We start from the raw sequence: 14,351 nt of genomic DNA, 5'->3' as shown, positions 1-14,351 counted from the left end.
TTCATGGTATTATTGCTTTAAAGATATATTATGTCACTGTGAATCAAATGCATCACACAAGATGAAGCCGTTTTCACGTCCAAGGAGAACGAGACATGGCAAGCCATCTGCGTGCTTAATTTATAGATCAGATCAGTTGTCATGTAGCAGAGTGGTGATACGCTTCCGAGTGTCAGAATCCTTGGCTAGACTATCCAGGTGCACAAAGCTACTTTTGTGACATTAGTTGTAGTACGATTCGCGCTGATTCTGCATCAGGCTGTGTGATGTGATAAAAACGGGCTAGACCTAAAATTACACGCAAATAAATACACAATTTTCTGCCTACAATTTATTTTATGGTCTACATGCCCAAAAGCATTAAACAATAACATAAACAAATCTGCATTGGGAAAATGACAATGAACACTTGGAGGTTAGTCTTCTTAATACCAGCAAGCTGAGAATACACAGTATTTATCATGTAATACTCTTTTAGGGCTCGTATATGCAGACCTTGATAAACAATACTAGTTTAAAGCACAGAAAAAAAACCTTGTACTTTGTCCTCGCTGTAACAGCGTGTTAGAAGCCTGTTCGTTAGTAAAAGTGAAAGCTTTCCAGCAGCATAGTGTGCTTAAAGGAACATTCCCATGGAACTGCATTGCATTTTACTGAATTGCCGTGAGCCAAACTTTTAGAGATATTGTGTGTGTACAGGTCCATTTGTTTACATTATTTTTCGGACTATCAGTGATAAATCACATTCAGGCCCAAATGTATTAGCTTCCAATTTGCTGATCCCGGCAAGACTCCAGCAATATAGCTGCTAGATTTAAAGCAATTGGTTTTAAGGCAAAAATGTGGTTTTGTCTGTAAACTAGTTGTCGCTTAAAATCTAGAGACTATATTGCTGGAATCTCGCTGGGACCAGCAAATCGGAGCCTATTACATTTCGGCCTTAATAAGCTTTGAGAATTTGTGTTAAAAGTCTAAAATAACATCTATGAGTATAAAACCTATAATCATAATTATTATATCATCAGTCTAAGTCATCCCAATTATATATGTTAATATTGCTCTCTCAATGGTTAATTTACTGTATGTCATTTATCCTTTGCAATGTGTATTTGTATTGTATAACTAATGGTACGTTATATGACTGGTCTTAATTTTTCTTTTGAAATTTATATATTGCATTAAACTTTGTTGTGAAAAATGTACAAAGTAAAGAATGTGTGAAAGGTTTCCTCATTGTCACGTCATTATTTAGCCTCAACATTTTACCTAACCAGGTCAGCTATATATAAGGGTGTGGTATAAAAGATCGACAATGTAAAGGTTAGTCGATAGGTCGACACCTTGTTGACCTGCAATAAGTCGACAGGGAGAAATGGTCGATAGTGCAGGTTGACACAAAATTAGTCTATTTTTTTGTTTTGTAATTTAACCCTAATCCTTACACTCCCCCTAGACCTTAACCCTCCACCTAGTGCCTACACCTAACCCTCCCCCTAATGCCTAACCCTCCTCTAGTGCCTAAACCGAACCCTCCCCCTAGTGCCTAAACGTAACCCTTCCCCTAGTGCATAAGCCTAACCCTCCCAGAAAGTGCCTAACCTTAAAAATGTTGAAAGCCCATAAATAACATTTTTGTGTGGACCATTTGTACCTAACAACCACCTGCTTTGGCAACCTTTTGTCCCTGTCAACCATCAGGTGTCAACTGATTGACAATGTAAAGATCGACAGTTCAATCTTTTATCCGGATACCATATCTACTGTAAAGGGGTAATTGAGCAAATTAACTCATTGCATTAAAGTGAAGTAAAGTGTTATGGCAAAAGGAACAAAGATGATCATGAAACTTGATAAATGAAATGTACAGAACCTAATGTTTACTAAATTAAAGTAAATGCACTTGAAATGGTGTCTCTTCAATGCTCAACGCATTTCAGACATGTGATGTCATCAAAGGCATATTTGAGTAGTTAATTACAGTAAAGGGGGAGATAAATAGCTGTGCAAATTATAGAGATTCAATAAAGAGTATATAACATACTCCATAATATAAATTACAAAAGGTGATCCCTGTGATTATAAATGTAAGCAAACTGGGAAAAAAAAAAAAAAGGACCTCGAGAGTTCCTTTTCTTTGTTTTACCCCAATTTGCTAACATACTCCATAGACAAGATACATTACTCAAAAGAGGCAATTACAGTTTCGGATGACGTGCTGCCAAACACCACCGACATGTCCGGATGTACACATTTCCTCTTATTACGGTAAGCAACCTTCGTCCATTTTCCTGTGCACCTCTATGGGGTAAAAGGAAAAATGAGAGCATATATTGGTGCGCTTCACCCTAGCATTTTGGTGGGCACCATATTCACCAATGTTAAATACTGAGCTACTGTAATGAAGGTTTTTGAATTCTTCTGGACTCATGTACTGCAGGTTTTTAAAAATGGCGGTTTGAACTGTGAACATTCGCCCGTTTGCTGTATAAATACTATGTTACAACACAAAGCTTTTACCAGACGTCGTATTATGTGAGAAAAATAAAGCATGCAAAGAATGTACCAAGCACCAGAAATAATGGACTACTAACTTTATTTTGAAGACAATCTGTGCATGGCTTACAAATTAAACTGAAGACAGATATTTGAACAGTTAATTCTCCTTAAACATTAAACCACAAAGCCATCTACTAAAGTGACCCAAAGTGCAATGCTTTAAAGAACATATACAATGATAAATAATAAAAATTGACCACTTTGTTAAATACCAGTGAAAGTTCAGATTGTGGCAAAGAAGTAGGTTGGAGTTCAAAATGAATACAAACATCGAAACACAGAACACCCACTCGTCACTAATCGTACTACTAAACCAAAGGCAAGGAGCTCAGATTCTCCAGCTTTTATGGAACCAAAGGGCATGCTGGAGCTTTTAATTCCAAAACCGATGGAATGCAATGGATTGCGCCAAAGCAGTTGTTGATCCAAAAGCATTGAAAAGATAACTCTATAGCTAAAATGAGAGGAACTCATCTACTTACCCTGGTGATCAGCCATACAGTATAAAAGTTCCATGGTTTTGTCCGATTTGCAATGGTATGCAGTCGGGAAGCCGGCGGACCTAATCCCGACTGTCATATCCCAGCAAGGGTCTAAAGACAGGCGTCAATATGCTGACGCCTGTCATTAGACATACGCCGGGAGCCCGACGCCCGGCATCCCAATCGAAGGGACGCCTAGCGCGGATAGCTGCGGGGGGGGGGGATGTGTTAGGTTTAGGGTTCCCGGGGAGGACTTAGGTTTAGGCAAGGGGAAGGGGGGGTTAGCGTTAGGCACTTAAAGGTGGGGATTAGGGTTAGGCACCCCTAAGGGAGGGTTAGGGGGTAGAAATAGGTTAGTATATACTTACCTTAGGACGATCGGGATTTCCTCCTCTGCAGGGATGCCGCTGTCGGGATTCCGGCAGTAAATCATACCGATTCCTTTGTAATTGCATTCATGGGAGAGCCAATATTTATATGCACACCTGATACTACTATGTAGTGTTAAAAGCAAGCTATTCCCATTGTAAGGCTAATATAACTTATGTCATAGACTTATGAAGAAATGCATTTATCTATGTGTAAAAAAAAAAACCTCTCTCTGTAGGACAGTACATACTATGAACAAAATATATGAAGCAAAACCATTAATTTTTTTTTTTTTTTTTAAACCTCTTCCCTTACATGCAGATGATAAAAGTATACTTCATTACCAGACGTTTGTTTAGAACAGGGAAGGGCAATTACTTCCAGTGGTGGGACACTTAATGTTTTAGTAAATGGTCAAGGGGTGCACACCAAATATGCCATCAGGCCCTCCTCCACATTCCCATTTTATGCCATCAGGCCCTCCTCCACATTTGCATTTTATGCCATCAGGCCCTCCCCCACATTCCCATTTTATGCCATCAGGCCCTCCCCCACATTCCCATTTTATGCCATCAGAAAGCTCTGCATGTCCCTTTTATACTTCACATGCCCTTATTTGGAATCAGCCCCCTTCAAATGGCCATTGCAATAGAAATATACCCATCAGAATCCCCAATACCTGGAAACTTAGGTTTACTGCGGGAGACTATGCAGAGAGGTGCAACAAACCGTCCTCCTCCAGCCCTCACTGGAGAACAATGCTCCTGTGAATGCCTCTGTTGTATAGAGGAGGAAATCACGTCAGTGCCATGCCTGCAGCCCATGTCCTCTCCCTGTAGCTACCAATGCGCCGAGTCTGCTGCTGCTCCCTACCGTGCTGCTTAAAAGGTGCCGACTTCCCATCTGACTCTCACAGTGTGGTGGGAGTGGGTAACCTGCATGCTGTGCTGCAAAAAAAAAAAAGGTGGCAGGCTGGACTAACTTGCCTGCCGGGCCGTACACTTCCTGCCAGCCATATTTTGCCCACCCCTTGTCTAGAAGGAAGCAGGATAGGAAGTTGAAGAGGGCATGGGGAGCAGAAAGGACCCAGGGTTGCCAGCTGTCTGTGTAAAGAAACTCACTCATAAATGCCTACCCTTCTGATTCGGCCACAAGCCTCCCGAAACACGGGTGCCGCTCCTGGCCCCCCGGAAAGGCAGGCAAACCTCCCAGCGGCCGCAGACCCCTCCGCGGTTACAAAACAAACCCCCGCAGCGGGGATGGCTGATGACTCGATTCATGCTAAATCGAGTCATCATGACCCCGTCCCCTGCTTCACAATGCCGGTAATCACGGCATTGTGTAGTGAGGCGGGGCTAAAATGATGCGCCCACAAACGCCGGGCAATATGTCCGGCCACGTCCCTTGCTATTCCGACCAGGTTGCTCCCTCCCGGAGGGGGCAGCCAGAATGTCGGCAAGCATGAACTCACTAGATCAGGGGTAGGCATATTGCAACTCTCCAGCTGCTGTGGAACTATACATCCCAGCATGCCCTGCCATAGTATTGCTGTTAGCGCAAGCTAAAGCTGTAGTAGAGCATGCTGGGATGTGTAGCTCCACAGCAGCTGGACTGCCTCATGTTGCCAACCCCTGCACTAGAGCTTATTTACTAACATAACATTTAGATGTAATATTTGCACTTATCCACATCAATCAATAAGCAATTAGCTTTCAACTGTCTAGCGCAAGTTATATGAAAGCAATTGCCAGATTGGTTGCTGTTCTTTAGTGCAAATGTTACTATGTTAGTAAATGAATACTACGGTCTCACAGACAGTATTTTCACATTTACTCACGGTGCACAATTATAAGGGGTATATTTACTATAGTGAGAGTTTTTAGAAGTGGAGATGTTGCCCATAGCAACCAGATTCTACTTAACATTTATCTAGCACCTTCAAGCAGATAACTAGAATCTGTTTGGTTGCTATGGGCAACATCTCCTCTTCTAAATACCCCCACTCTAGTAAATATACCCATTATAATTTTTTTGAAAAAGTGCAAATTGGGAGGAGCCTGTACGGCTTTCGAGACATTTATTAACTAAGCAAAACAAAGGAAGATTACTTGCATTTATCTACTTGCATGAAATAAGGTGCACTTATTCCAAAGCTTGTGAAAATAAATCATTATTAAAAGTTGTATATTTTGCAAACTGAACAAAAGCAGAAGTTTCACATTAAAATTCTCTAATTTATTGAGGGTTTGTTTCATGGCATTAAATATAAGAAATTAGTATTGAACCCATGGTTAGAAACATGAAGACAAAGAAAGCACTGGTTATACAGTAGTAAAGAGAATAAGGCTTTGAATCCCTTCCTCTAGGTAGAAACCAAAGTTACAACATGGGCACACAGATCAAGGGGCAACAGGTTGATGGGGCAGGACAGAGGGGGAGTGTGGGGCAGCGGGTGTGGCTGTTGGGCTTGCTGCTAACAAGCCTTATAACATGTGACATCACTGAGAATCCAAGCCAGCTTACACGAATATAGGGCCTGATTCAGAGCCGCCCGTAAGCGGCCGCTCGTTCGCTCTGAGCGATGTTCGCACAACTGCGCATGCGCAAACCAGTCATTGCGGTCGGAAATCATGCGCTCGCAAAACAGCGAGGGGCTGCTAATTTGAGTGACAGAATGTACCGTTTGTGGGTAGTAACAGGGGAAGGTGCTTGAAAACGGAGAGTGGTGATCCGAACGCAGGCGTGCCTAACGGTCAAAAGGGCGTTTAATGGGTGTGCATAATTAGTAAAGGAGCGTCATCGACCACATCACTTGGTTGTCTTTTAGCCTGAACTGCTCGCAGTGATAGCGGTAAGAAAAACCTACCACAAGCACTGTGAGCAGTTCAGATACCTTTCGATGTACCCGATTAATCTAATAAATACCGGCGATGACGTGTGTTGCAAAGGGGCGTCTTTACAAAATAGCGAGCGCATTTTTCGTTTGCTCGCTCAAGACATGGAGACGTCAACAAACCGCAAAGAGCGAGCGCTCAATTTAAATAGCCGGCCCCTTTTTTGGAACGACCGTCCGCAAATAGCGTCCGGCTCTGAATCCGGCCCTTAGCTCCCACAGCAGCTCGGCCACCGTTAATCTTCATAACATCAAATGATAATTTAGCTTTTTTTTTTTGTCGGGGGGCTGTGGGGGGGCCCAACAATCTGCCGTAATATGGATGGATTTTCTTCTCGGCAGCCCGGGCTATAATTCATTGCAGGCGTGATATTAGCTTTTATTTGGTCTGACAGCACTACACTGCTAAAAGCTATCTGATGTTGCTGCAATGAGTTACAGCACCACGCTGCTCGTACGTATGGCCTTATAACTCTGATCAACACAGGCTGGTGGCTATATAATATATTATAAAGGAATACAGAAATATTAGAACATCTCCATTTCCACGTGAGAAAATAATAATGAAAAAAAAAACAAATGTGTTAGCCGATGTAGAAATAAATTGATTATGTTTTCATGGACCAGAAGGATGAATAATTATTGCAGGTCTGTTTCAGTTTGACCTGGGACAAACCATTAGATGGGAAGTATTGCTTTCGAAAAGAAAAGTGACATGGTTTCAATATTTCTTTATTGCATACTAGTAAAAGGTATAAATTCAGTCTGCCCCGGCTCCATCCCACCCACGCTCAGTCCGGCTCCACCCCCCTCTCTGCCGGTCTAAAATGGTTGTACAATATTACAGTCAGTTTATCATACAAATGTTGACAATCACAATAAACACATTTATGTTTTCAACATTATTGAAATGTCATATGAAATGTCGACATGTGAAATGCCAACTTTCTCTGAATGCCTACAGCTAGGTTATGCTGTGGGAGGGGAGGTTGAGGATAGGCTGCAGGAGTGGTGTTAGGGTTAGACTGCAGGGGGGATGGGGTTAGACTGTGGAGGGGAGAGTTAGGGTTTAGCGTTACTCACCACCAGAACTGCAGCAGGATCAGCTGGAGCTCATCGTCAGCTGACCCCACGGACCTGGAAGACACCGCTGGAGCCGCAGAACAAGGTAAGTCACCGCTGGACCACCAGGAATATTTTGTGGACATTCTAATCAAGTCAACATTCCATTAGTGCAATGCTAAATGAATGTCGACAAATTATACCCAACCCCTTATCAACCATTGGCAAATAATTTTGAGGAAAAAAAATAGCAGTACATCAATTCTTTCAAACACAAGTAACTAAATATGTGAAGAGTGGACTTAGGGCATCTATTAGCATTTTATCTGTGCCATGATTCAGCCACTGAGCCAGAAGCGTAGACCAACAACAGTATGAGAATTTACTGATATATGGGTGTTCTTGCCATCTGAAACAGCATTTAGTAATAAATACAATAATAAGGGCAAAAAAACATTATCATTTTACTGTACTTTTTATAACTAGTTTATATCTTAAAGTGAAGATAAACTAATGCTGTAATGTCACGTCTGTTGAGACAGACAGCACATAATGGCCCAAATGTAAGATAGCTTGCAAGTTGCAGGCAGCGCCGAGATTTCTGTGATGCAACCTCGAAATTTAAAGCGGCAATTTGTTTAGCAGTTCACAGGCTATTACACTTGGTCCGATGTGTCTTCTGTGACACACCAATATTACACTTCTAACCTGGAATCAGGCTTGTATAAGAGTATGGGGTCTATGTACTAAGCCTTGGAGAGAGAAAAAGTGGAAGGAGATAGGAGCTGATTGGTTTGTACTCTAACTGTCACTTTACAGTCTGCAGTTCAGATTTATCAATGAGTGATATTCTTGTTATCACGCATTACGAATCTAAAACAGTGCTCCAACCAATCAGGTCTTGTCATGTTTGAAAAATGACAGCTAGGAGCTGATTGGTTGGTACTTTCTCTCCATCCACTTTATATCATTCCAAGGCTTAGTACACTATGCAAAGTGATTGGACACTGACAGCAAATTGATCAACAAGATTTTATTGATGCCATTACTTTGTAGGTCCACCATGTGCAGTGATTACTGCAGACACCCTTCTTGACAAACTGTCCACAAGTTCCTGGACAACAGCAGGCGGTATATTTTGCCATTCCACCTTAAGTACAGTGACCAACTGCGACACTGAAAGTCGTGTCGGTCTAGAACGCACCTGTCACTCCAATTCTCAGTGGGGTAAAATCAGGACTCTGAGCTGGCCCTGGAAAAATGACAGGTAGCACTGTCATCCTGATAAAAAACATTTGCTGTTTCCGTAGAAGTGACACAATGTAGGGAGCACAGAGTTATCGAGAACATCTCATACTTCTCAGAGTTAATGTGACCATGCATTACAACTAGTGGACCCATGCCAAACACGGGGGTGTTCAATCACTTTTGTTTACATAGTGTACATAGGGCCTGATTCAGAGCTGAACGCTCTGACCAGAGCGCTCACTCTGAATCAGGGCCCTCCTCCCTGAAAATGGAGCGGCCTCTTGGACGCTCGCATAGCTGTGGGTTACCACCCACAGCTATAGCGAGCGTCCATGATGATGGTCGCGATGGTCTTGACCATCGGCCTTGCGACGAGACCCTGCGGTAGGGTCTCGCTGCCGCAAGCCCTGGAGTGATTTTGGCTCCATCAGAGCCAAAATCACTCCCACTGACATCACTAGTGATGTCAGTGGGGCCGGCTTCAGACGGTAGGCGTTCCATGGGAACGCCTCCGTCTGGCAGGCATGCCCCCGGCACGCCCACCAAAGGGGGCGTGCTGTCAATCAACATCGACAGCACGCCCCCTTTGGTGTGAGACCCGGAGCGATGGAGAGCCCGTCGTGCGCATGCGCAGTGGGGGAACATCGACCCGCTTGCTTAAAATGCAAAAAGTGTATTCTAGCAGTTTGATATTAAAATAAGATACAGTTTTAAACCAAATTGCTTAATATTGCTACTCTGGTGTTTTTGGCCACACTCACTTTGGTACTTGCTGTAAGTTGGACATCACTGCTGCGAGATTTAGCTTTAGAGCCTTTTCCCCACCATGAGTGCTAGTCAACATTCCCGAAAGGTTTACCTTATAAATATAGCAGAAAACCATTTTCATTTTATAGGTGTTGTAAATGGGAAAAGCCAAAGTCCAGACAATAACAATATTGCAAATGTGTGCAAGTTATATTTATTTTGAGACAGAGTAACTTAATATTGGTGTTATCATCACAATAAAAATGGAGTAATTAAGTAGAAATGTGATGAGATGGCATCGGAGGTGCTCTGTCGGCATATTTAAGAACAGGTAAGCTGTTTTTGCACACAGCGCAGATGGTGAGGACGGGCTACATGCTGAACAATGGTAAAATAACTTCTATAAAAAAATGCTAAGAAATACAGTTAGTATGAATAGCACAATAATTATTCAGAAGTGATCTGTATTGTCACACATATTGGTGTATGGTTCAGCAGCTAGCATGGATTACGGCTGTATTTCACATTTATTACTGTAATTTAGTGACAATAAAATGAACTGACAATTGTTATACGATTAAGTGAAGAGAAGACGTAAATTTAAATGCACAGCACAATGATTGAACAGACTCTACTCTTAGATGTAAGCCTATGACTGTACAGTATGGGTACTTTTCTATTTGTAAAGCCAGAGGATAAACATTCACCTTTATAATATGTTGACAATACTAGTTAGAAACTCTGATGATTGAAATCTATAGAAATGAGTCATAAATGCAACAAAACAGTATTACTAAGCAGTATAACACAATACGTACAATAGGATACAAAGCATAAAAAAAACTATCTTACTAACGCAAACAGTTATCTAAACACTTGTTCACGCTTTAGATAATATGTGCTTCCTTCCCATCCCTTTCAATGTGATCACATGAGGTGAAGACTGGTTACACGGAGGGGGATCTAAGGGCCTACAGCAGTTATTTACCAGGATGAAATTTAAGCTTACACATGGTCAATAACAAAGAGAAAGAACAAATAAGTAAATAGAATCACTCAAAACTTCACACATGAAACAACAATATATTCCCTCTAAATATATACCCACAAAAATTGCTTGCGCTTCATCACACAAGAGCCACACAGGATTTCTAAAGATAGACGGTGTTAAAAAAAATTCAACTTTTTTTTTTTTTCTTGAAAAAACTATTCTTGGTACAAGGACAATTGGTTTAACACACAGCATTTCTATTCTATATGTGCACCTAGTTGTTTATGAGCTTTATTGTACTACACTATAATAATTTTTTTTTTTATGTATTTTATCGGAGAATAACCAAGGAATTGTGAAGAAAAATATTATAATATACTGTATATATAAATTAAAATTTTTTAATGTATATATTTAACAGCTCTAAGATATTGCACTGATTGTTGTTGTCACTTGTCGTGTTGGACGTACATCAGTGCTTAATGTCATTTCTGTTACAGAAACTAAAAAATGAATAAGGAGTCTATTTACTAAGCTGTGTTAGGAGACAGAGTGAAAAGTGATAAGGTACCAGCCAATCAGCTCCCAACTGTCATCTCACAGGGTTTGTTTGAAAAATGACAGTTGGGAGCTGATTGGCTGTCACCTTATCACTTTTCACTCTGTCTCCTAACACTGCTTAGTAAATAGACCCCTAAAACTCTACAGACAGATGTCAAACTCAAATCTATGGCATAGCTAGAACAAGTTCAGATAGTAACCTCAGGATGGGGGACAGAGAAGCTTGTAATGTATAGCTGACTACACACCTGAATGGCTATAGTACATACAATTTTCTATTATACAATAAATATGACTTGCAAGTAACGTGTTCTCCAACTGAGGAGGAAATATACAGGAGTGTTGTAATGGTAAATGTCTCTAAAAAATGTTTATTATACTACATCAGGCTTAATCAATCTGTGGCTCTGCATTGGTACTTACTTACTGTAAGTCCCAGCATGCCTGCCTAGTCCGAATCTGTTGTTCCAACGGACATGGAAAGAGACCTAGGTCTGACCAATTTTTTGAGAGCCCGCTGCCACCGACCACACTGTAAAGAGTAAAGCTGGGTACACATCACACAACGGTGCGACAAAGTGATGCAGTGAGTGATGTAATGATACATCGGGTGCACCATAAACACTGTACGATCCGCTGTATGACGGTGCAATGTATCATTATATGCAGAACAGGAGATGGGACGATACAGGAACGTCCGACGGGAACAACTGATTGGGTGTACACACTATACAATATATCGTTCAGATCCGTGTTGGAACAATGTATCGTGTAATACATCGTATAGTGGGTACCCAGCTTTAGACAGTGTACAACAAACAATTTTCAGACAACAGTTGGAGAAATGTAAAAAATGGGACATTAAAATATTTCAAAGCATCAGTATTTCCCCCCCCCCCCCAAGAAACACCACAAAATTAAACTTCACCTCTACTTTATACCAAGACGTAAACCAATGACATCAGCAAATAAAAGTTATGATTTACAAAGTTAAAAAAAAAGACAATAAAATAATAATTACATATGTTTATATAATTTACTGCACATACACTTGGTATTTTAGGTCATATTATCCATTTAAATGTTCGCGTATCTTTAAAATAAAATAATAGAAAAAAAAACTGATGGCTACAGTAATTCTGGAACACACATCATATTTTTTTCAATTCTTTAAAACATCTTTTAAAAAAAGGTAAATAATCTAGTGGACTATACTATTACAAACAGGTAAACGTTTGCGTGATCATTTGTTAAGTTATTTCATTAACGTTTATAAGTAAACTTAAACACAGTAGAGTGCAAAAATGTCAGTATTCTCATAAAATCATGGCAATTACACCTGAGGAATAGCAAAACACAATGACAGTAATCTAGTATTTGGTTAGAAGACAAATGCCATTAAAAGGTTTCATTTTACTGACCTAAGCTAGCAAAAACCCCAGGATCAAGTACTGAAAAAGGCCCAAAATATGTTGCAGTGACCATAATAAGTGGCACAGTGTAATTCTAACCTTTCAGCTCTAAAAGGGATACAGAATACATAAGCAACATTATTGTAACTTATGATTTATATATTAATACACAAGTGATGCCAATATATGAACCCTGCATAAAAATGAGTTGTGATGTAATAATTATAATGTTCATTAGAAAACTTATGTATTATAACGCATAAGGGACCCCATACTATAAGTTAGTATATTAGAAGTCACCTACGATTTCCCAGAACCTCTGTGATTTATATTATCCTTCTAATTTATGGAAAGACATGCAATATCTCCTATATAAATATAGTTCCCAAAGATGCCATATCTTAAATATATTCATTAGATACACATTTTATAAGGAATAACTTTGGACGTCCTCTCAGACATGACGCCTCTGAATGCCTAGGAGGTGTAATATGCCATCATTTTTTAAATTTCTTCTGACAGAGTTATAGTTCCATAATATCATAGTCCCATTTATTGAACATTTTGTACATAATCCTAGTGTTACTGAACATGCAATTATTTATTATTGCCATCTAAAGCCGCCTGTGGCAAAAACTGTGTATACGGAATTTCGCGATTGATGCAAGATTATTGGTAGACTACAAGCCATAGGAAGTGGGTCAACGACTACCATTCTAGCGTTCTGCGCTGTAGAATATACACCTGCTTCACTAATAAGGATACATTTAAAGATGAAATAGCAAAATACTAGTACCGAATTAACTTGAAATATTAGCTTTAATATTTATATTCTAAGATGGTAACCAATGTTTTTTTTTTATTTCTTTCTTAATCTAAAGGAAAGAGCATGCAGGCAAGGTCTCCACCTTAGATTTCTTTTCCCATTGGCATTGTATAGTTCCAGTCAGAAGCAAGAGCACTCATCAGATGATATTTGTGCCTGTGTGTACTTTGATGTATTTGGCTTTCGTTAGAATAAATTAGATTTTGCTCAGAGAACCATTCTTCTGACGCCACATTCGCAGCAGAACTTTGCCCACTGAACCGGGTACTTGGTGCCACATTCATGGCAGAACTTTATCAGCTGTACTGATGCGTTATCTCCAGCTTTCATGCGACTTCCATTCACAGCGTCTATGTGGTCCTTGCTATCATGTCCCACTTTGCCATCAGGCCTAAAATGTAAAACAAAAACCATTAACATCTTCTGTATATGCGATCCAATTTGCGTAAGGCAGCCAAGCTTACAGGCTGAACCGGTATTTATGAGAATTGGTTCACTAGGAACCAGTGGCATCTCCTGTAAATCGATGGGCCATATTAATGCAGATTGGAAAATGGTAGGCTCCAATATGTGGAGGGGAGGCTGCCTTTTAACATGGGTACATCATTCCAACATAATCAAACTTGTGTCTTATAAAAATATAAAGTACTAGAGATATTCTGAATTGGTCTCTTCCCTATATTTTCCATACTAGAGCTACCGGCACAAAATAAATAATGACAGCAAGTATGGCAATACATAGAAAAAAGGAAACTGGTAAAAAAAAAACAAGTAAATAGGACAAATACTGTAGCAAACATGATGTATTTTTTATACTTCATAAAACCCATTCTCAGCTGGATAATAACAGTATCTATTTTTATTATACCTCTATGGATCTCTTAGTCAAGGTTATTGGGGATATTGTAAGTAAATCTCTGATCCCTGGACCACCTTCTACCAGCAAGTGAATAGGAGGTCTATGAACAAACATAGTTGATATACCCTGGTCTAATACCACTAAGTAAAGCTCCCTCATATCTTAATCTTACACCTTTATGTGATGTTTACCGATACTATCCTATACATCAGCGTTTTTCAACCACTGTGCAGTGGCACGCTAGTGTGCCGCGAGCGGTTGTCAAGTGTGCAGCGGTGATCAGCTCAGGGCACTTGTACTGTAGTGTGTTTTATTCCTGAGCAGGCAAATGTAGTGTGTTTTATG

General features: G+C 40.3%; 1 protein-coding gene across 1 annotated transcript in view; it reads right to left on the bottom strand.

Moving 5' to 3' along the window:
- Positions 1 to 13,121: 13,121 nt before the first annotated feature.
- The window catches only part of ZC2HC1A (zinc finger C2HC-type containing 1A), a 109,576-nt gene continuing 108,346 nt past the window's right edge, over positions 13,122 to 14,351 (bottom strand). Inside the window, exon 9 of the mRNA XM_088471565.1 lies at positions 13,122 to 13,538. Within this exon, the coding sequence (XP_088327691.1) occupies positions 13,355 to 13,538 (184 nt within the window). The 3' untranslated portion in view covers positions 13,122 to 13,354. The remainder of the gene's footprint in view (positions 13,539 to 14,351) is intronic.

The sequence above is a fragment of the Taudactylus pleione genome, unplaced genomic scaffold, assembly GCF_031769625.1.
Source record: "Taudactylus pleione unplaced genomic scaffold, aTauple2 ptg000114l, whole genome shotgun sequence".
NCBI classification, from domain to species: domain Eukaryota; kingdom Metazoa; phylum Chordata; class Amphibia; order Anura; family Myobatrachidae; genus Taudactylus; species Taudactylus pleione.
The sequence above is the reverse complement of the archived record's forward strand: the minus strand, read 5'-3'. Positions and strand labels throughout refer to the sequence as shown.